The 25379-nt window shown below is 39.2% G+C and overlaps 1 protein-coding gene across 1 annotated transcript in view; it reads right to left on the minus strand.

Moving 5' to 3' along the window:
- The window catches only part of akap12a (A kinase (PRKA) anchor protein 12a), a 43654-nt gene that overhangs the window by 8889 nt on the left and 9386 nt on the right, over window positions 1-25379 (minus strand). The window contains exon 2 of the mRNA XM_035406964.1: window positions 16827-16926. Within this exon, the coding sequence (XP_035262855.1) occupies window positions 16827-16926 (100 nt within the window). The remainder of the gene's footprint in view (window positions 1-16826; window positions 16927-25379) is intronic.

The following is a 25379-nucleotide window of genomic DNA, read 5'->3' on the forward strand; positions in this document are numbered from 1 at the left end:
ATCTCAAAAGTCGCTTTCAGACCTTTCAGTGATTTAAGGCCTTTCCACACTGTATGAAAGATTCTGTATTTCACCATTATTACATGTCACACTGTGCAATATGACCAAATATAAATCCTAATATCAAGCTCACCAGATTGTATAATTTCCATCAGTTCTCTCATCACACTCTGATTCCCTAATGGGAAGATCAAGTATGGGGTCAAAAGCACAACAAGCTGTGGTGGTAATGTTGGCAGTGTTTAGTCTGTAGAAAAATAAAGGAGAAAAAAAAGTATGGACCCATTCTTGGCTGGAAAGGAGAGAACAGTACAGGCTGTCTATCCTTCAAAGAGAGCTTGAGATAATCTTTCCTGTAACAATCTTGACCCGTCAGGGCAGGTGCAGGCATAAGCATCCTTTGTCTCAGTTAGCCAGGTGATGTTGTGCCATATTTTCCCGCAGCTAACTGTACTCTTTGATGGCAGAGTCTGTGCGAGATTGAGCGATCTGCAGTTTCAGTCTCCAGGATGGAATGGGTTATTCCACACTTCTTTAGGGAAGTCTTCAGTTAGTCTTTAAGCCATTTTTTCTGACTGCATGAGGAGCAACAGACCCGTTGTAATTGTCCATACAAGATCTTGCATGGCAGGCGGTCAGATGGCACCTGGATGGTATGACTGAGCCATCTGAGTTGATAGTGAATGATGTTTGCCTCTATGCTCCTACAGTTGGTCTTCTGTACGAGTTTTGAGTGTGATACATAGTCCTGCCAGGCCACTTTACGAATGCACTGGAGGTATCTTACCTAAAAATGATTTGAGCTGTTTCAAGTGATGGCTATAGAGTGTCCATGTTTCACAGCTGTAGAGAAGTGTGGAGATGCATACTGCCAGGTAGACTGCTACCTTGGTGTGGAGATCCAGGTTGCTATTGCTGAAATATCTTTTTCTCAGCCATCCAAAGGATGAGGAGACCTATTTGATCTGGTTCTGGATGTCCCGGTCAATGCTATTGTCATCTGGAAGGAAGCTTCCAAGGTACTTAAAGTGTGGTACAGTGGCAAGTGGGGAATCTAGGATGATGAAAATGGGTGGCTTTTGTGAGGGATTTTATGACCACTGCCAGAGGACCTCTGTTTGTGTGATGTTAACAGACAGCCCCATTCTGCTATATGCCCCCACAGCAGCTGTAAGTGTGGCTTGCAGGGCTTCTGGTGAGTGTGCTAAGAGAGCACAGTCATTGGCATTCTGGAGTTGAAGTATGCGTACAGAGTGGAGCTTTGTTCCAGCTTGGAGTCTCTTGATGTTAAAGAGGTTCCAATCCACCCTGAGAGCCAGGATAACCCCACTCTTGTTCCATGCCTGGAGCAGTAGTATTATAACGCACAGGAGGAAGATGTTGAAGAGAACTGGTGCATGTACACAGCCCTGTTTCACACCAGAGCCTACTCCAAACGGGTCAGATTACTGCCCACCAATTGTAACCTTAGACACTGTCCCATCATGGAACGGTTGCAAGACATTAGCAAACTTTCCTGGTGAGCTATGCTGCAGGAGAACAAAGGAGATGACAATGGACTGTGAAAAAAAGGTTTTGGAAAGGTCCACAAAGGTCATGACAGGTGCACTTTTCCTGCAGTTAGCATGTGGTGAAGATCATGTCCACCACTGCACTTCTATTTTTTTCTGAAGCCACACTAGGATTCTGGTGACAGGTTTTCAGCAATAGTGTAAATGAGTTGGTGGAGCATGATTTTCACTGCGACTTTGCCAGCAACTGCGAAGAGTGATATGCCTCTATTGTTGCTGCAGATGGATCTATCCCTGTTGATTTACAGATACTTCCATTCCTCCATTGATGGTAGATGCTCTCTTACTACCATGCCAGTAAGAAGATCGGGTGAACTGCTCTGATGCAAAGATAGCCCCCATGCTCTAGGATTTAAGCAGGGATGGAATCAGGTCCAAGATTTTTTGCTGGAAAATGTTTTAGAATTTGACTCAGTAATATGCCCCCTCCAGCTGGGGCCTCCCCCTGAAAATAACCAGCCTATGGGAAGAGGGATATTTAGTAAGGGAAACCCTGCTAACATAACTCATTCCCCAAAAATGTCAGATGACAGACTATGTTAGATGAAAGACTACGTTAGATGACAGACTTGATGTTACAAAATCACGTTCATTACGAAAGGGTTAAGAGATGTTTTAAACTGGTGTTTATACACACCAGATCTTTACTTATTGAGCAGCCATACAGATATTGTGCTGGATGGCCTGCATTTTGGCCATAATGTCCTTACAAAATAAGTACCTGCATGGTTATTTGCACCTTGCCTTAAAATCTATACAGGCACAGTGCCGTCTACACAAAAAAGTTTCAAAGTTACCCATGCCTTGTGGAAGTAATTCTCTAGACCATTTTTCACTATAAGTCAAAGTGGTGCTGTTCAGCAGTGTTTTCCCACAGTATTCCCATCATCCAAAAACTAGCCTTATGCTCTTGGTAGCAGGCCTGTGTCCCCTCTTTTTTATGTTGTGCCTCCAAACATTCACACCAAGCACAGTCCTGCTGTGTAATAGCTGCATCAACGTAACAACGTAAGAAATCTTTCAAGTGAGCTTTCCAAATTCTGTTTTAAGATGAGTTTTCAAACATTTTTAATTAGCTAGTTTCTTCAGTGATCAACTTAATGATGAATAAGCACTAGCTAGCTAATTTTAAAATAAATAGGAAAGTCCAAGTACATATAAGAATCTGGTCATCTACCATATAATTAGGAAATGTTCTTGTACCTGCCACATTTCTGTCTTATGGTATAAAAGACAATTGGTTCAAATAGTTTTATGAATGTACTCCTTTCTCTTGTGACTATTGATTGCATGATTGATTGAATGGGATATGTGCTGTTGCAATATGCTTTCTGGCCTTGATGCTCTTATTTCCAATTATATTTTGGTAGTACTGCTTTCGGATTTGGCCTTGGGGCCCTATAAAATTTAGGCTTTGCCAAAGCAAAAGTGTACATAATAATTCAAGGCCTGACACCTAAACACACACGCACACACACAGTCGAGAATTCCTCTCAGATCTTTCGACATTTCTCAAATAGGCTTTATTTATTGATGAGGTTGAGGGAAGTTAATGCACTGCAAGGCCATTTTCCTCTACATGCTCTCTGTAATGGGGAACTATCAGAAAGTCCTTACATTCTGAAACTTCCTGAAAACATCCTGGCACATTTTCCACATTCTGTATGCACATATAAACCCAAAGCTTCCAATATGTAAATCCCAGTGTTATTTTAAATATAATTTGCTCAATCTCAGAACTCTGCCTACCTGATCTGCAAATTGTTATTAAACTATTATATGATTATTATACTTTACATTTTGAAATACAGTGTCAATTCCTGGATATATATAATGAATTTATTGAACTTCATAGTCACTTGCATATCTAATGTAGGAATTCCGATTAATTTGTTTTGGGTTCAAATGCTGTTCTGTCTGATATCTGACCCTTCGACCCCATGTTTACCCATCCCTAATTCCCACACCATGTTGGTGATATTCTATGGTTTGTAACACCTGCCTCCAAATTCACTTCAAGACAGTAAAATGATCACAGTAATATGATATAGGATAGGATAGGATAGGATAATATTAGAAAACAAGTATCATAAAAAAATTCACTAGAGTTATGATGAGTGCAACTACACTGATCTACAAGCAGGAATTTAAATCAAGTACGCAAAACATAATTTGAAAATGATCAAAATAATTACTGCCCAGTGTTGTACAATAATTGCAGATACAACATGTTCTGTGGTTCTGTGTGAATTTTAGAAATTATAAAATCAAGGTTACTTGTTCTTGTGAAAGCATTGTGTATGATTTGTTCTTTACTTGGTAAGTTGCCCTGGACAATAGCACCAAAGTCATCCAATTTTGACAAAAGAGGTTTCCCACTGAATTAGCAAGCTGCTCCTATCTAGTCCAAATGTGAGAAGAGGTACAGGGTTGCAGACCTGGGTCAAATATGTATTTGTTTTGGATTCAAATACTTATACACCATAATGTTTGGGACAAATGGCTTCACAAGTCTTTCGATTGGTCAGGGGTGTTCAATTGCTTCCTTAGTGCAACTACACTGATCTACAAGCAGGAATTTAAATCAAGTACGCAAAACATAATTTGAAAATGATCAAAATAATTACTGCCCAGTGTTGTACAATAATTGCAGATACAACATGTTCTGTGGTTCTGTGTGAATTTTAGAAATTATAAAATCAAGGTTACTTGTTCTTGTGAAAGCATTGTGTATGATTTGTTCTTTACTTGGTAAGTTGCCCTGGACAATAGCACCGAAGTCATCCAATCTTGACAAAAGAGGTTTCCCACTGAATTAGCAAGCTGCTCCTATCTAGTCCAAATGTGAGAAGAGGTACAGGGTTGCAGGCCTGGGTCAAATATGTATTTGTTTTGGATTCAAATACTTATACACCATAATGTTTGGGACAAATGGCTTCACAAGTCTTTCGATTGGTCAGGGGTGTTCAATTGCTTCCTTAGTGCAACTACACTGATCTACAAGCAGGAATTTAAATCAAGTACGCAAAACATAATTTGAAAATGATCAAAATAATTACTGCCCAGTGTTGTACAATAATTGCAGATACAACATGTTCTGTGGTTCTGTGTGAATTTAGAAATTATAAAATCAAGGTTACTTGTTCTTGTGAAAGCATTGTGTATGATTTGTTCTTTACTTGGTAAGTTGCCCTGGACAATAGCACCGAAGTCATCCAATCTTGACAAAAGAGGTTTCCCACTGAATTAGCAAGCTGCTCCTATCTAGTCCAAATGTGAGAAGAGGTACAGGGTTGCAGGCCTGGGTCAAATATGTATTTGTTTTGGATTCAAATACTTATACACCATAATGTTTGGGACAAATGGCTTCACAAGTCTTTCGATTGGTCAGGGGTGTTCAATTGCTTCCTTAGTGCAGGTATAACAGAGCTTTCAGTATCTAGTCATGATTCTATGATTTTGATTGCCTTTGGAGTCTGTTATGGGCCTTTCTCAACATGACGATGACACTTGTTCCAATGAAAATCAAGGAAGTCATTATGAGCCGGAGAAAAGCTCAAACCTAAACTTACCAAAATCAACTGTTAGTAACATCATTAAGAAGAAAAAGAGCACTGGTAAAGCAAAAAAGGAGTTTTTCAAAGCCAAAAACAGAAACATTCTTGACTGGTCAAGTCATTCACATGATCTGAAACCAATAGAACATGCCATAAGCTAAAGGCAATATGAAATTGCCATAATGTAATTGCCTGCGCTTAAATTGCACGTTTTCTCTCAGGCTGTGAGCTTTGGTTGGAAGCTGAAGTGCTCTTTGGAAGTGGCCCAAAATTATAGGCCTTTCGTGTCAAATTCAAGTACTCAGATGGGATGGAAGTACAGGAAAAAGTTCCTTATAAAATCTAACAGAAATTTTTGTTTCTTCCTATAAATCACAGAATGGCACATACGTTCTTCCAAATACATACCCAACTGCATGCCTAAGCTTTCAACTGAGTGCACAAATAACACATACAATTATTATACATACAATCGATTTATACTGCTGGATATTTATTGAAGTATTTCAGTTTAAGTAACTTGCATAACGATACAGTGTTTCAGCTAGGAATCAAACATTGCCAGCACACATCTTATGCTACAGTGAGCACCATAATTCATTGGACAGTGACACATTTTTTGTTATTTTGGTTCCGTACTCTAGCACTTTGAGTTTGAAAGGATACAATGACAATGAGGTTGAAGTGCAGACTGTCAGTTTTAATTTGAGGGTATTTTCATACATATCGGATGAACCGTTTAGAAATTATAGAACTTTTGTACATAGTCCCCCCATTTTCGGGCATCTAACATAATGTATAATAAAGTAATCATTTTTAATATTTGGTCGCATATCCTTTGCAATGACTGCTTGAAGTCTGTGATGAATAGCCATCACCAGACGCAGGATATCTTCCCTGGTGATGGTCTGCCAGGCCTGTACTGCAGCCATCTTCAGTTCCTGCTTGTTTCGGAGCCGGCCCGTGGCATAAATGCTCTATGCGGTTGTTTAGGGCCACAACCGCTTGGGGGGGGCACACGACCATGAGGGGGGGCCACACGATCCAATGTTTATCTAAGGTAAATAACGTTATTTTCGCAATTACATTATTCATCCCCTATAACTAGCAGTATAAATTTTAAATGGAACCGAACATTTCATAACAATGTAATGTAAGAAGGATTTTACCAAGCAAAGCCCCCCGCCCCCTCCCCCCCCCCCTGCTTAGGGCCACCAAAATCCTAGGGCCGGCCCTGCTTCAGCATGTAAAATGCATGTTCAATTGGACTCAGATAATTTTTGTTCCAGAACTCTTGGGGCTCTTTTAGGTGCTTTTTAGCAAACTGTAATCTCGCCTTTCTGTTCTTCAGGCTTATCAGTGGTTTGCATCTTGTAGTGTACCCTCTGTAGTCCTGCTGGTGCAGCCTTCTACGTATGGTAGACTTTGACACATCTACACCTGCATCCAGGAGAGTGTTTTTGATCTGTTGGGCTGTTTTCTTCAGGGGGGTTTTCTTCACCATAGAGAGTATTCTCCGGGCATAATTGAGCGGAGAATACTTTTGACATAATTGAGTTCACCAGTTGCTTTTTTCTTGTTAATGATGAACCAAACTGTTGACTTGGGCATGCCCAGGGTTCCTGATTGATTGATTTTCATTTCTGAGCCTTATAACGGCCAGCTTAATTTGCGTCGACACTGCTGTCTTCCTCATGTTGTCACACCCCAACAACAATCTCCAAAGGCAATTGCAAAGTCTAGAATCAAGACTAGACATCAACAGCTCTCTTCTGCATTCACTAACGACACAAATGAATACACCTGCCTAATGAAACACATCTGTGAAGCCAATTCAACAAATACTTGTAGTACCTTAAAATGGGGGGACCATGTACAAAAGGTGCTGTCATTTCTAAATGGTTCCTCCGATATGGATGTAAATACCCTCAAATTAAAGCTGACAGTCTGAACTTCAACCTCATTGTCATTGTATCCTTTCAAGCTTAAAGTGCTAAAGTACAGAACCAAAATAACAAAAAATGTGTCACTGTCCAATGAATTAAGGTGTTGTATGACAACAAACTTCCAATTAAAATCCTTACCTGTGAGAGTAGTTGTCCCCAGCATTTGCAAGAAGTAAAATTCCTTTATAACCCCCAACCTCCCTGAAGCTTCAAGGTGTCAGTCTTGTCCAGACTTTGTGAAGCTGAAGTCCCCTTTCCAAGTGCTGTCTGCACACAGCCTAAAGTGCTGTGGGAAACTTTTGATCTCTAGTTATGAACCTGGTCCCTGGAGCTGCAAGACACCAGTGGCAGGCAGAAGCAGGCTTCCTCGAGAGCCCCTGGTTGTCTGAGGAGAGGAGTGTACTGAATGTACATTTGACCAGGCTGCTGATACCCCTCCCTGGCTGCTGTTTGCTGTTTGAGAAGACTTTCTTTCCCCCCACCCCCCTTCAGTCCTATTGTTTGGTTCTTGTGCAGCCAGGCCTGGAGTAGGGGGTTATTAAAGACAGCACTCACTGGATTCCCCACAGCCCTTGCAGCCCACATGTAAATGTATTTATATAGCCGCGAACCTTTAGTCCCAGGAACTACTTTTCAAGGAACTAAAAGGTTCCTTCAGCCCATTGTTGTCTGCGTTTCCATCGCGGTCTAAAGACCCACGACGATTAGGCAAATTAGTCCACTGACGTATGTAAAAGCGACATCATCGTCCGTCCATCTGTCCTATGATTTCTTCTGTAACCCCATACTATCACCGAAGTACATTATTTTCTAATAACTGGGACAGCCGGAGGGGTTTATTCCACTTATACAACAGGTTACCAACAATAACTATACATGGTTACTTTATTCATTGTATTTATTGATTTTTATCGACTTAATCACCTGAAATATTCTTCCGCGGCCGTTTGGGCATATTATTTTACCGTTGTCAAGCAAAACTCTCGTTGTTAGTTCGACTTGGACCGTTGTTATGCAACAAACAGGATTTAACAGGCCAATATAGCCTACAGATTGTAACTGTTTTATATATCCTCTCAAACACATGCATTATGTTTTTATGCGAACATTCACTTTCATGTCTTGACATCCGAGGCATATGTAGACATATGTAGAATGTGAATGCATTTACATTCTACATATAACTGGTATCAACAGCAGAAAACATGCACAAATCATAAACAATTTGCTGTTGAATTGATTAATTTGACTCTTATCGTCATTTCCAATATAGGCTAATCGCAAAATGACAAGAATAAATAGAATGAAAACTCGGACTTGCGTGAAAATTTTAATTAATATTGCAGTGGTACAGCCACCGTTTACTTTCCTTGAAAGTTACTGCTAGCGGAGCAGCGAAGTGTGCCCTCCAGATGCGAACCATGCACCATAAATAGAGTCCATAAAAGTCTAGTCTTCCTGGTCTTTTTGTGGAATTGAAGAATCGCAGTGAAATTATGGTAGTCTGAAAAAGCAAAAGGGACGATTACTAGAATTAACCTGTTATTTTACCCTGACAAAAAGTGCGGAAGGTGATTTCTAGTTTGCTTTTACTGTATCCCCAATGTAAATTATGCAGAACTACCGCATACCTCACATAACTGTGTCAAACGTTTTGAGTCAATTATAATGAACTAACAAAGAAATTCCGGAATAAAATATTCAGCAACCGAATTAAACCGTTTGAATGTTTTAGTACGTAATATGCTGTCCCAGCACGAATGCTTAACATTTTATATAATCCTCAATCTTAATTTCTCATCTGTTCCAAGACGTTGGCAGGCTATAACCAAAAATAGGCTACTGTGCCGCATAACATACAAGTTTGAATTCAAGTTATTCTTATGAAAATAAATCGATTTGCGGCCGCAGATTTTTAAAAATGGCGGTTGAAATAAAATACTGCGAGTAGTCGACCAATCAGAAATATTCAGCACTTGCGCCCCACCCAAAAAGTTCTGGTACTTTTGGAAAGTACTACCCCCCATGCAGGGAAAAATAATAACTTAATTTAGACCTTGGTTCCTGCGGTGGAGTTCCTCAAAAGGTTCCTAGTTCCTGGGGAAAGTTCCTGCGGTGGAAACGCGGCTAAAGTCTGTGTTGGTGTTGGGGGATGGGTTCTGCTGTTGTTCTCTTATGTCAAATGCCAACATTACCAACCTATAGCAGGCCTTCTGCACAATAACTGAGCATCTTAAACACAAAGTTACTCCAATACTTTAAATCAAAATGTAAAAATACCCTTTAATAAAAGCGGAGAATCTGCACTTTAACCACATGTGAATTGTTTGATTGCAAGTCTAAAACTGCGGAGTACAGAGTCATATAAATACAGTAGTACTGGACAGTGATAAAATTTTTGTTTTGGCTCTGTACTCCAGCACATTGGATTTGAAATAAAACAATGAATATGAGGATAAAGACTCTCAGCTTTAATTTGAGGGAACATCCATATTGGGTGATTTGTGTAGGCATTACAGCCCTTTTATATATTTTAACTAATGGGACAAATGAACATAATCTGAAATATAGCCATCACATTTAGCACTTGGCTACAAATCATCTGTGACCCATAGATATCTCCAGACTCCAGACAGCTCGGCATGTTCCCTGCTGATGCTTTGCCAGGCCAGTACTGTGGTCATCTTCAGCACCTATTTGTTTCTGGGGCAATTTGCCTTCAGTTTTGTCTTTAGCAAGTGAATTGCATCTTCAATTGAATTTAGGATGGGTGGTTGACTTGGCCAGCCAAGAACATTCCACTTTTTGGCCTTGAAAAACTCCTTGGTTGCTTTAGCAGTTTATTTGAGGTCATTGTCCTGCTGCAAGGGGAAAGCCATCTAATCAGTTCGGAGGAATTCGATTGGATCTGAGCAGGTGTTTCTACTTCAGAATTCATCCCGCTGCTGTCAGCAGTCACATCAACAGTTACAGTATATCATCAATGAAGAAAAGTGATCCATTTCCAGTGGTAGCCGTACATACCCAAGCCATAACACTACCTCCACCACAAATGAGGGGGAGGGTTTGGATCATGAGCAGTTCCTTACTTGTCCACACTCCTCTTTCCGAAACTGGAATAGATAATACTAGTCTCATCTGTCCATAAGACCTAAATTCCAGACCTAAAATAAACACTAGACCTTTAGTTATCTTCCTTGTGCATTAACATAATGATGCAAATGCACACAGCTGGTCAAAAAACAATTAAGCAGCAAAGTGGTTAACTGTCCCATTACTTTTGCTCACCTAAAATGAAGGGACTGTGTATAAAAAGGGCATTAACTCCTACACAGATCATCTGATACAGATGTAAATACCCTCAAATTAAAGCTGCCAATCTGTGATTTCACCTCATATTCTTGTTTTATTTCAAATTTAATCTGCTGGAGTATAATGTACATCCCAGATGTTTCCAGGACATTTTAAAGATATTTCTGTGATATTAATTGCATTAAAGTGGAAGCACAAAAGTGCACATGCTAATTCAATTCAAAAGGTATATTGGTACATATATATATGCAGGTAATTTAATTTGAACTGAGGGCATTTCTCAGGAATTTGCTTTTTGATGATTCCCAAATAAACACGCACCGGCCAAGTTCTTTGTAATGTATACAAAAAGGAAATACTCTCATAGGAAAAGATCTGTGTTACACAAAAAGTGAGCTCAAAGCAAGTTTCTCCCTGTCTTTGCAATTTTACCCTTCCTATGAATCTCTGAATATTCATTCACCAAAAAATGTTTCACTTGTTGACAACCCTCAGAAATGGTTTTGGTTCTGATGTTTTGGTTTTTTGTATGCAGGGAGCTTTGGTGTTTCACGACCATAATGTGGACTATTGGGAGGAGTGGCGACCAATCAAGACCCTTGCCTCTGTTTAAAAGTTGACATGGAGGTGGGGGGAGTGCAGAGTAGTGGGTTGCTTCACATAGTTGAAACAGGCTGCCTTTACAGATCACTGCCTGCATTATTCCACTATAAATCTTCAAATGGCAGTGGGCTCCAGAGAGAAAAACAACCAAAAAGCAACTTTGGCAAGCTTCCATCTTCATTCCTGACACATGTGACCAGTTTACAATATATAGGTGCACTTATCCTTCAGCCTGTATGGTTGCTGTTTTAAAGCTTTGACTATACATTACATAGTTACTATGTTGCATGGAGGTGGAAGTAAGGAGGGGGTGTGAGAAAGGGGGATTTCCAATTGACTGTGGGGTTCTGGGGCATGCTTCTAAACCCAGCAGTGAAAACACTGACCCGATGGGATGACTTGAGAGGCATTTCAAAGAGGTTCTCAAGCTCTGGAAGAGAGAAAAATCCCCAAATGCTCCATTTGACATGTTACTTAGAGGGCTTGTGACAACTGGGAGGGATGAGGGAGGAGCAAAGAGATGTGTCTGCTGCTTACAGCCTCCCACTGACTCAAAAACACAGCTCTGAAAATCTAACTTCTGATGCTCTCTTGTGAATTTCTGACCACATTTTATTTTAATTCAGAACAAAAATATTGTCATTCACAACTTTTTTTTGCAGAACATGACAACTGGTCAAAATACTAAAAATGCCATGTTGTTATACATTTACTAATGCATACTAAGCAAGTTTATACCGATAAATAAATAATAAAAAATATTTGGCGGAGTAACCCCGATTCTTCTTCAAAAAACATTGAGCTGTACAATTAGGCACTAAGCAGACTTACATTCTTTTACATACAATCAATTTATATAGCTGGATATTTACTGAACCAATTCAGGTTTTTGAGGGTACAATGGCAGTGCCCCACCTCAGAGTTACAAGGCCAGTTTTTCAGCCATCATGCTTTGCTGCCACCCAAAAATATGTGAGAACTTAAAAGTTTTAGACAGTATCAACCTCACCTACAGGCAGGCACACCTAGTAATTACAATCTCAGAAACCTCACCTCATCTAAATGTACTCCTTCAAGGGGCTTTAATCGCCATCCTCATGGTATTAACCTGGATCTGGTTTTGTTAATATCAAATTTTGTCACAAGCATCTAATAACAGGACCACAGCTATAAAGGAGAGGTGGGCCACCGGGTACTGATGGCAGCCGAACTGTCATGGTTCTGTATTTTCTGTTTCTGTTTTTCCCTTTTGGCCGCCAGATGTTGGCACTTCAGTTTTGTGTTTCAGTTTGTTCTCCCTCCCTGTGTTAATTGTATTATTGGTTTTAATCATTCTATCATTGTTCCCACCTGAGTCTTGTTATCCCCTCCTTTGCTGGTTTGATTGTTCTTTGAGTTCACCTGTGTCTTGTTACCCTTGTCTATTTAAGTTCTTTGTTTCCTGACTTGGGTGCTGGTTCCTTGCGTTTCATTTGTGTTTCTGAATGTGTTTCTGCTTGCATTCCTGCTTGTGTTTTGGATTGTATGTATCTGCCTGCTTTTGTTCTGCTTGTGTGTGTTCCACCTGTCCCTATTCTGTCCTGCCCATGTTCCGCCCTGCTTAGTTCTTAGGAATTCTTGGTTTGTGGTTTTGCCCCTCGTAGCCCCTTTGTTTGTTCTTGAGTTTTTTTTTTTTTTTTTTAATTAAATTCTTTGTTATTATTCACCCCTTTGGAGTTTCGTTTAGTTTTTCCCACTCTGCGTTTGGGTCCATTTCCCCGAAAACCCTGACACAAACAGATGATGTCATTGCACAAAGGCTCCTCCTCATGAAAAAAAGGAGGAGGAAAGCCAGGATGACAGCGATATAATTGCTGGAAGAGGAGGTTAACATTCAGCATGTATGAAACAATCAGAATGCTTCACTCAGGCAAGAGAGAGAAAAAGGAAATCGATCAAGGAATGCCGTTTTTAAGGGCATTCCAACCTGTTAAATGCTCCTTGAAGAACAAAGAGCGAGGAGGCTCCCGAAGGATGCTTGAGCAAGGAAACACGAATGCATCCTTTATGGAAGTATTTTGGAATGCGTGATGTATAAATTATTGATCTGTGGATCCACTTCTCCCCATCTGCCATATCTGAAATTGACGAGACTTCAAACGGATGCTTCAGAGCAAGCATGTTCCATTTGTCTAATACACGTTTCCTTGATTTTTCATCCTTTCATTGTATCCTACATTGAGTGGAACTAAGGAGCTAGGGAACAACACACAGAAAGGATGCAAGGAGGAAAAAAAAAAAAAAGAAACTATTGGAAGGAGTCCCAGGCCTCTCCCCTTCCAGCCATGATAGCTAGCTATTCAGCACTAGTTTCACCAGTCACTAAAACCAATTTCATCAGAACTGAACTGCTCCAGATTTCACTTGGAAGTGGCCTGAGACAACTTCTTAGAGGTGGGCTAGAGAGCAGTTGTTTAGTCTGCACAGGGTTTGATTAATGTTTTCACACTACCTCCAAACTATCCGAACCAAGGAAGTATGTATATGTATATATATATATATATATATATATATATATATATATATGTCATTCAACTACTCACACATTTTTTTTTATTATTGTATATTGTCATTATTGAACACACTGTACAATAATTCACATTCATTCTGACCTGGTAATCCTCTTTGACTCTTATCACTGTTCACCTAGCAGTTTTAAGGTCTTATCACACACATATAATTCAGGATATCTGCACCGTGTAGTCATTCACCGATAGATAAGTGTTGTAGCAAGATGCACAATTGTATCTATGCAGGCTACGCAAGCCAAAGGCACATCCTCATCTACCAAGATAGATGGCGATCCATATAGAGCCACACTACTGGCTGAAAGCAGTCTCCTATTTCTAGGCATAACTGTAAGCAAAGAGGAAAGGTTAAAACACAATTTTGGCATCAGATAATCAAGATATCATTTAATGATTCCTGTTCTAGTAGCACCGGGTAAGACTACACGCGTTCCTTTAACACTCAGATACTTCCGGTGTTTGGCGTATCTGAGGGGTTTCTTACAGAACTGTGTTCTCACCAGTAACAAACTGCACCAGGCTTCCCTTGGAAGAGGACAGAGACCTAAGGTTTGTTTGTTTGGTGCACACCCAAGTGTGGGTGGAGGATTCACGCCTGTCAATGTGAAAACAACCGGGCTAAATAGAAAATTATGCAGTGTAACAATTAGCTGAGCTCAGGTTTACAGGCATTTTTTTAGCAGACACTCTTATCCAGAGCAACTTACATTGTATCCGATAATACAGCTGGACATATACTGGAGCAATGCAGGTTAAGTATCTTGCTCAAGGATACGGCAGTGTCCTACCGGGGAATCAAACCTGCAACCTTTAGGTTACAAGACCAACTCTTTAGCCATTATACTACACCGCCGCCCTATATTATATTTTTTCAGGTGGGGACTTTAGCACAACTAGGTGTAGAAACAGAATTACTGATAAATGTTGCACTAAATAACTTTCACATGCTGATCTTGAGTCTGTATATTCACCTTAACCTGTTTAATTTGGTATTGGCATGATATAAATAATATGCTTATACATACCAATATTATATATTTTTTAAATATCTTGTTTGATCTCCCTGCACATTTCACCATTAAAATATACGTTTAAATGCCATTCCCAGATTTTTCAGGAAGAATGTCCTTTCATGTTTTCAGATTTTCAGCAAAATAGTAAACCCAAAAATGGACCATATCCCAAAAGAATGAATGGCAATATAGAGAAAGAAACACATTTGGACAGCAACAAGAGAGTTATTAATGTGAGAAGAAAAAGGGTGATGTACAGCCTGGCAACTATGTGGAGCCAGTCCCAAGGCAGCACAGTGTCAGCTGAGAGCTGATTCAGTAATGTTGTCATCTCTAACCCACAGACTCCAACACACAGACTCATGCACACACACACGTACGCACACAGCACACACTCTCTCTTATACAAATCACTATGTGTACAGACAGACAGACAGACAGACAGACAGACACAATGAACAACATGTTTAAAGCTTCACTAGAATACGTTTTGAAAAATACAGTGCAGTCTGTAAGTATTTGGACAGTGGCATACTTTTTGTTGTTCTGGCTCTGTACTCAAATTTGAAATGGAAGCATTGGCAATGTGGTTAAAGTGACTGTCAGCTTTAATTTGAGGGTATTTGTATCCATATTGTTTGAATCATGTAGGAATCGCAGGCCTTTATGTACATAGTCCCCCCATTTAGGGAGACCAAATTGAAAAATCGTCTGCTCAGTTGTTTCTTGGCCAGCTGTGTGTTTTTGCATTATTAATTCATGAACAACTAACAAAAAGCTACTAAAAGGTCTAGAGTTATTCTAGGTGTGGAATTTGCATTTGGATTCTGTATCTATTGTCTCAACATGAGGAGCAAAAAAGTGCCAATGGTAGAAAAATCAGAATAAATCAACTGTATGCAATGTTGACATGCAGAAATGTACTGGTGAGCTCAGCAATAGCAAACAACCTGGCAGACCATGGAAGACTAATGTAGTGGATGACCAAAGAATATTTTCAGTTGTGAAGATAAACCCTTTTCAAACGTTGAACAGATCAAGAACACGCTTCAGGATGTAGGCATAGATGTGTCAAAGACTGAAATAAAAAATACCACACCAGCACAACCTCAGAGGGTTCACTGCAATATGCAAACCACTGGTATGCCTCAAGAACAGAACAGCCAGGTGAGAGTTTGCTAAAAAAAAACTCCAAAATTTGTTATGTCATTGCATGGAGCATATGTACTTATTCAACCATCCATTATTTAAGCTCGCTTTTCATATTCATATTCTTGATCAGGGTCAGGAGAGGTGCTGGAGGCTAGGCTGGTTGACATGCACTGGGCGAGAAGCAGGAATGCACCCTGGACAGTTCACCAATCCAACGCAGGGCATACACACCATTCACTCACACACTCATACCGAGGGGAAATTTTGACACTCCAGTTAACCTAACTTGCATGTCTTTGGACTGTGGGAGGAAACCGGAGTACCCGGAGGAAACCTACACAGAGAAAATGCAAATTCCACACAGACAGGCCCTGGCCAAGATTCAAACCAAGGATCTTCTTGCTGTGAGACAACAGTGCTACCCACTGCACCACCAATGCTGCCTGTACTTGTTCATGTTTGTTAAAAATACTTGTGCTAAGGATATAATAAGAAATTACAGCACAAACGATATTTAGAGTTGAATTGACTCTAAAACAGAACATTTAACTCTGGTAGTGATAGAGTGAGTATATCTTATCAACAGTTTATGTTTGAAAGTCAACATAAGACCACAAAATGTCCCATGACCTGTCACAACACCTTTTTAATGCACATTGCTGAAATTCTCCAAGCAGTCAGTTTGATCTCTATCAATCATCATCTCATATTTCACTCACGAAAGCGGCAAACAATTACTCTGTAGTTTCCCGCTTGACTAGTTTGGTAAGAAAATTAAGTTTGCTTAATTTGAAATGATGGTCCCACCCTCCCTCTTTAACCACTTCTCACACATGCCAAATATGGCCAATCCATGCCCTATTTAGGGGGTACCCTATTTAAGTAAATTTGACCTCTCTCATTAAATAAAACAGTTGAAAATAAATAACATACAACTTCAAACCTAGTGAAAAGGGACATACCTATTCTCACAACAGGGGTCACCACATAAAACTATCTTGAAATAAAATACATAACTTCCTGATATCTCTATTTATTGTATAAGTCATTGCAAACACTATGTGATATAAAGTTATGGGGAATGTGTCACTTAAAACCAAATCACCTTCTGCCAGGACTTTCTCCCCAGAGCGGCCATCGAAGCCCTCTATTTGGTCATCTGTTTTCCCATTCAGATCAGAGATCTTCCCATTCTTCTGTAGGAGCTGTGAGAAAGCACAAGACAGAGTGCGAGGGGGTTATTCTCAATATAAAAATATAATTTATGCCATATATGTCAAGCAAAACGTGGAACTATTTGAAAACATACACGTTGTGCTGCATATTATGTGCCATAATACAGTCAGATACAGAATTGTTGGGACCCTTGATAAAGATGACCAAAAAAAACAAAAAACAAAAAAAACAGGTAACGAGTTCCAGTGCTGGACCAGTCAAACTCCCACTTCTTCCCATCTTTTTACTCCCATCTTCTGCAACCACTGCTGCGCACATGAGCAAAACCCACTGCTGATTCAGGAGGGAGTAGACATCCATGGTTCTCCTCCCAAAAAATGTTGGGCCACCAGCTGCTTCTTTACACACCAGAGTACAGCTAAGCTTGCACAGAGCGGAGTCAGAGGAAGACCTTTCGTATGCAATTTTGACCACAATCTTGTGATGTTCTGTGCAAGGACCCAAACGCAGACCAGGGAAATCCAAAAAAACGTTGTCTTTATTCAGTCCGAGGTTCGAAGCCAGGTAATCAGAGAAAGGACGGTGCCAAATCGAGTTTCCAAAAGAATTGTGATAAACAGGCAAAAAATCAAAAACCAGGAGATCAGAGCGGCGAAGGTACAAAGGGACAGGCAAAAGAGAAGTCAAAGCAAAGCGAAGGTCAAACCAGAAAGCAATCAAACCAAAAGGGGCAGGCAAACTCGAAGTAGTTCAGAAAGGGTGTCTCAGGAATCTCGATAATCAAAGGCTTACTAAACATCGGCACAGTGAATTCGATCAACGTTCTGACCAGGAGCTGGTGGAAAAGACTGACATTTATACACTGGGGAAGGTAACAATCAAGGAGGGGTTAAGTGAGTGAGGGCGGAGTAACAAACAACATCCAGGTGAAGAACATTAGGATAACTAATTAAATGACAGGGGACTGACAAAACGCGGACTGGAATCACATAGACAACAATGATAATAGACGGCCTGGGTTTAGCAGGTAAAAACGCGTGCAGAGAGAGAGAGGTGCAGTCAGAGCAAGAGACAGGTGCAGGCAATTGCAGAACTCAGCGTTAGAGCAGGCTAGAAAGAAAAGGGGCGGAGCTACAGCGCAGCATGGACAAGGGGAGAATGGTTAATATATTAGTATAGTGATCTAAACTATCAAAAACCCAAAACTAGTGTGTGTTAGTCCATTAGTAATATTCACATGTTAGTATATTAATGAGGTTAGTACTTTACAATCTATAAATTAGTAAGGATTAGTAGAAATTAGTAAAACTAGATATAAGCAGGAAGTAAGTAAAACGAGACTGGAAAGAAGGGGGGGAAACCACGAAAACCCGGAACCACCCGAATAGTGAAATCACACAAATACAGGGGAGTGAAGCAGCTCAGGGAACACAGACACAGAGACAGTACTGGGGAGACAAGTGACCGGGAGATACAGACTACAACAAATCTAGACACCTGTTCAACAAGCAGGGGTTGTTCAATAGAGATGCATGCAGAACCCTCTCTGACTGAACCCTCCCAGTTGCATCACCAATTCCATATTGCCCTTTGAAAGTACCAGCCACAGTCAGCACTGGCACAGCCTAGATTCAATTTGAGGCCATGAGGCTCATCGACGCACCACAGTGTGGTGCCTTAACCCAGTGGTTCCCAAACTCGGTCCTGGGGAACCACAGCGTATGCGCTGATTTTCATTGCAACCACTGTTGCAATCCCAGAGTTTTAACAAGCTGTGATTTTTTTTAATTAGGTGCTCTTTTTTTATGTTTAGAGACATTATTTGCCCTCTTAAGCCACATTAAGTCAGAGATAGCTATGCATGCCATGAAGAATTAAAGTCCCATGTGTCACATGATTATTGTGCAATATTGCAAATAATCCCATAAAAGATATTGCACTATTTTTTCACTGATCAAATTAAAGACCAAGATGCATCAATAGACTCCTAATTGGTGAAAAAATAGACACATACACTAACCATTTGGTAGAAAAAGAAAAACTGCAAGACAAAGCAAATGACAATGATCCAAACCTACATTATATTAATAAGTTAAGTTTGAAGACCTGTGCAAAGCATAATCATTTGACATTCTGTCCATGTTCACTTTCCTTCCTTTCACTCTTTCCATATTAGGTCAACTAATTGTTTTTATAAACTTCACAATTAGCAATTTGATGGTATAATTTGAATCTGTTTGAGTCTGTCTTCTTACATCATTCACATACAGTAGTTACAAGTAGTTTTTTTTCCAGTATGCACTAGCACCTTCCATTACCACAATCTTATTTTTTTGGGGGGGGGGGGGGGGGGGGGGCAGAGCTGCTTTTTGTTGCAGTATCGTTTTACACATGTTTACTGGCTGTTAGTGCCAGCCTTAGCTGTCATCGACCAGACAGGCTGCTGATTTGTTTGTGCTCAGTGTTGTCTCCTGTCTGGTGGCCACATTCACCCCAATGACAGAGAAGCACAGAGAAAGAACAACCCTTCTGTCAATTGTTCTTTCATTACATAAAGTGGATTCTTACAAAAATGGAGTCTGGCAAAAAGCAAAGACAAAAGCACTCAATTGTATAATTTTAAAGAACTTCATGCTTCTGTCACTGTACCCACACACAGGGGTCCAATTGTCCCTCTAAGCACATTTCAATTCACCCTCTGTCTTTTTCATAGATGGTTATATTAGCTTTGTTGACTTAATATTACGTTATTTCTTTGAGGAGCAGGTGGCGTTATCAAACACCACTTACACTTTTCACATTGTTGTAGTGAAACAGTCCACAATAAGGACTAATGCCCTAAGTCAGTAGTTCCCAAACTGCGAGTTGGGACCCACGGGTGGGTCATAAGGTGTTCTGAGGTCTAAGACGCATGCAAAAACATGTTATAACCTTTCTATAGACAACCACACTACTCGAACAAAACACAGCACTGCTCTATTTAACATGTAGGTATTTTGCAATATTTTTTAATTGTAATGTTTTTTCTATATTTGAGCAATATGACAGGTTTTATCATAATAAGGCATGATAAATAGACATTATATTCACTCATTAAGTTGGTCAAAGGCTTAGACAGTATAGGAACCTCTGCTCTGGAGTCATGGACAGCTTTTCAGGAGGAGCATAACAGTAGATTATTTTTCTAGTTCCCACAATCTAAGCCATACTGTTCCTCTCTTTAAAAGTTCACTAGTTGATTCCAGATTCTAGATTCTGAATGTAGTGCAAGAGAAGTATGGTATTAGTGTTATTAGAGCATTGCCAAATGCCACCGAGGTTCAGGTTAAGTACCTTGCTCAAGGGTAAAACAGCCTCATCCTCGCTGGGAACTTAACCTAAGTTACAAGACAGTGCATTCTTAGTGTTGTGCTGTATTCTACACTGCCGCCACTATGCCGTGTAGAATACAGCACACCGCTAAGAATGCACTGTCTTTCTGAGGGCTATATTGTAATGCACCACCCGACCGGTCCAAACATCTAAAACACGTTTTTAACATTCCAAAGGTGTGCTCAATCACTGACATTGCACTGCCAAATGCACAAATAAAATAAATACACAAGTTGCGGTGTGTTCTCAGCTCAATCGATGAAGAAGCCACAATTTTAATGCATAGCCACTGCCCTCTAACAGCCACTGTAAATGCGCTGCTTGTAAATTTGCTCCCTGTAGTCCCGGGGGATACAGCATCCCATTATGTACAACATTTGACTGTAATGCCAAACACTATTTGACCAACTACATTCAGGCTCCCACATTCCTTTTGTTTCCTATTCAAGTAGCTTACATTGATTACTCCATACAGGTGCAATGCCTAAATAGCTGACATGGACCGCATAACGGAACACAGCTTATATATCAAATAGTCAAACTGAAATAAACCAAACATTGGTCACATATGTGCTATTTGTTCATGCATTCATATGTGTGGTGTATTCATAAGGCCACACAAAATACTGTCAAAAATGTTGAATTTTTCTATTGATACGCCCCCTATTGTTGCACAAAACCCATGTTAACGCAAATTGGTATAAACAGATCCACAAAACTATCAAACCTTATGCAGGCAACAACTATTATGTTTGCAGGAGACAAAACTAGCAATCCCACTCGCACCGAGGTGTGTTTGCACTTATGTTGTCATAAAAATAGGGTCCTATATGTCAAAGAGAATAAAGCTTGAAAAACCACATTCTCTTCAGATGGTAAGATGATGTGTTAGTTAAGCCAGTATTGTTAGTTGTAAATTGGCCTCATTTTAATATCAGTACTTTTAATGACAGCCCTAGATTTAACAAGTTTAAATAAAGGCTTATAGGCGATGCTTTGTATGAGTGAGTAACTTGGCATTTTTGTACATTGAAACCATTTTTTTATAAGATATATATAAAATAACTATGTTAAGGCATATCTATGATGTACTGGCAATCTCAGTGTGTACTTTCCCCAAATTCATATACCTTCACCTGTATTTTTTATTCTAAAATGTGTTCATATACAGCAAAGCAAAAAGACTAAGCTACAGAGCTTGTTCAATAACTAGAGTTAACCTTGGTATTTTTTTTCCTCAATGACATCAACTGAAGTTTGCCAAGAAAATTAAAAGCAACTCAGAGTTGGCTTGTTTTCTATTGGACCTGTTACGTTACGTCAGTGTGAAGCTGGTGACTATAAGGACTTTCGCAAAGGGTCTGAAATGTACTAATTTTAAGTTCCAACAATAAAACCACTATTATGTTCAACATAATGGAGTTAAGTTATAATCAAATCTGCCTTCTTACTGTTGCTCATTTCACGATACTAACGTAACGTCTACTACCTACTTTAGGTGGGGTAACCTACTCCTTGTGAGTGGGTGGGGTTGAATACGAAGGAGGAGACTTATTTGATTGGAAACACAGGCCAAGAAATCCTGCATAGTATGCCTTTAATTCTGCACTGAAAGAACATAAGTTCCCCCTAGGATTGTCTTTGTCTAATGCTGCCCTCTGGTGATTTTTGAGATCTTTATTTACAGGAAATTCAAGAGAACAGCTATGATCACAGAAACTTGCACTACCTAGCAACATTTATTTTCAGAGAGATCTAAAATAACTTTTAATATTTTCCTGAACAAATACACAATATGTGCATATTTCAGCACTTTCAAAATGCTTTCAAATTCAGCAACATATTTTAAAAGTTTGGTCCATCTCTAACCTCTGATGAAGGTTATGAATAACATTTCAACATTGCCACACAACATAACAGCAAACTTTATTAAGAAGTTGTTTTGTATTATCATTTGTGATGCGTGCTAGAGAATACTTTTGTATGAATGATTCAGATGAACGCAACTGTGAGTACAAAGTGACTGGAGGTTTTAATATTATTTCAGCTTCAGTGCTTTGATTGTTTTTGATTGGCCCAGGTAATATCTGTTTGCGATGAAGGATATTTCAGTCATTTATTTAATGACTTCTACCTTGTTCCATGACCAAGCTTGCCACAAAGTTTCATGGAAATCCATTCATAATCTTTGGAGAAATCCTTCTGACAGACAGCCAAACAGACAGATGGAATGGACGAAAATATAATCCCGGTCAACTCTGTTGGCAAACGTAATAACATCAGTACCATAAGAGTACCACAGAATACCACATATGATAGTAACATAGAAACAACTTATATTTGCAGAAAGGAACATCACACATAACAAGAACATACAGCAGCAACATGGAAAATTACACACAATGGCAGCAAACAATAATAACACCATTAAAAGTATTGTGGTAACAACAAAGATACGGCAACAAAAAACAGCACAAAGTCTGTATTAGGTTGCATGTTCGCAGGGTTGATTTGCTTCAAGCCATATGTTGAGTTAATTTCAAAAGGCACGTACGTTGTAGAGAAGTTTATAGTAGTTTCTAATGATTTGCCAGATTTACAATAGCAAGAAAAAAAACCCCAGAAAGTAAACTATCCCTTTAATGTGATTCAGCAGAATTGTGAGAATGCCAACTGCTTTGCTCTGCACATAAAAATGTTCAGTGTCAGCTCTGATCAAAGAACATTCAATTCTAATAGAGGACCTAACATATTGCATCCCACTTAAACTGTTAGAGCTCAAATTAAATTAGTGTTACTTCAGCGCAGGATGTTTAGCAATGTGCATGCTCAGGAGACTTGCTTTACGGTCGACCAATTACAATGAGATAGGGGTCCAGACAACATCAGAAAATGAGAATAGTGAACATAAACTCCAGTCATCAGGTAGGTGCTTATGCTAAATCATGAAAGGGAGATTATGACCCATACAGTACATTTTTTAAGAGCAACCCCCTGTCCCCTTCAACTGACAATACAACCATTGTGATGGGAATGCCTCACACTCGGGAGAAAAAAAATCTGGAAACATGTTCAGTAGGTGGCAGTGCCATCCAAATAGTCACTCTAAGACAGATCTTTGATTTTGGACTCACAAGAGACACAATCACAAACAAACACTGAAGCACATTTTGTTTTCTGACAAAGAGATTGTTCACTTTCTTGAGTTTTTTTTTTATATAAGATTGGCCCACAGAGTTTTTGTGTGCAAAGAAAGACATTTTAGATATTTACCTAAGTACTGGGGTTTTCACTAGTATGTGGTCTAAAGCAGAAGAATACACAAGTAACTCCAAAGCAGCTTGCACAGGGATGTTATGGCTCCAGAGTTTGTACAAGGTGCTTTGGAATTTTTTGAAGTGTATTTTTTTGCTTTAGACAATGGACCTGCAGATGTTCCAATACCAGCCACTGTAACGTTGGCAAGTTGTCAAAAACATATTTTTGCGAAATACCCTTCATTAAATGCAAAAATGGAAAGTGAATTATCCCTTAAATAATATTAACATATGTGTGACCCAGCAAAGTAACAGTTTATCTGTGAGAAAACTGCACCCATGAAAGTGCCTGGCTAGATGTACAAAGCATCCATTCCACTTACAAAAAAACACTTTAAATAACTACCAAATAATGATGATGAAGATGATGATGATGATGGTGGTGGTGATGATGTTGATGTTAATGCTTATGTGATTATTAGTAGCAGTAATGGTACTAATGCACAGCAGTAGTACTTCCTGTGCACAATATCCTTCCCTGCAGCACCACTCAAGCTTTGAATGTCCATATCTCCCACCATTTACTCCTACCCAATCCCCATATGTATGAATTTATCATACACGTCAAATAATGTATTACATACATGTATCTAATACATAATTGAAAGTATATGTGACATAGATAGAAACGGCAATATAATAAACCTAAAATAAAATATAAAGACAATATCCTACATATTCCATGCATTTACTGGCCTATATAGATTTTGTTGTTTTGTAAGTATATATTTTATGTTATTTTTCATACATTCCTAATTCCTAATTCATTTTCTAGGTATTTAATATGACTAATTCATTTCACACACACACACACACACATATATTTCTGTAGGGCCCCCTATTTCCGATCCTACCCTTATTCCTCTTTCTGTGAGGTCTCTTCTCTGATAGTCAACATGTTCATATAGCCTAAAAATATCAACCCTAATCATTCCCCCGAGAGCTCAAGAAAAACATGGAATTCAGGAGAAAAAAAAAGATTTCTTATGAGATGACTTTTACATGTACAAAACAATGTATCAAATTCAGACTCTGTTTTATAATTCATGCCAAATGTATTGCAGGGCATGCCGCAATTCATTTTTAAATGCATGTTTGTTTGTTTTTTTTCAGAGAAAATCATACTTAAAAGTGCATAAAAGTGCAAATCTTTTCATTACATTTAGGTATAATTCACTCATTTTCTAAGTAATGAAGCTAACATCAACAGGCATAACTCTCACATTGCATTAACAACAATCAACATGACTTTTGGTGTCTTTGGGTGATCAAGAAGTTATTCAAAAATGTGTGTTGGCTTTAGTTTAGCTTCAATATGAGTCTGTTAACCATCAAAAAAGGATTTGCTATTAACTACATACATCATAGTACCACCAAACACACACTTAGTTAATATACACAGAATCCCATTATTTAAAAAAAAAAAAGTATGATATGGAAATAGCTCAGGTCACCATGAATGTAGTTTTTTCATTTATTTACCCACAAGAAAATAATGTTGTGGCACATGGCACCATAAGGTTTCATAAAAAACCTGGTGCTTAAAGTAAGCACATTTCATGGACTCCTGACTCATGCTACATCCCTATCAAGCAGTTGGGACAGACTGAAAACTCAATACTACACTAATGCACAAGAATTCTGTACAGTGCCAAACAATTTACAATATGAAACATTTTGTAAGCATGTGATTCATGTTGCCGTACAGCTGTAGTCGTTTGGGGCAGACAGTAAAACTCAGTAACTCATGTTAAATATCTATTGTGCAGTTGTTAAGTAAACAATATACAGTA

Source organism: Anguilla anguilla, chromosome 1 (assembly GCF_013347855.1).
Source record: "Anguilla anguilla isolate fAngAng1 chromosome 1, fAngAng1.pri, whole genome shotgun sequence".
Taxonomy (NCBI): Eukaryota; Metazoa; Chordata; class Actinopteri; order Anguilliformes; family Anguillidae; genus Anguilla; species Anguilla anguilla.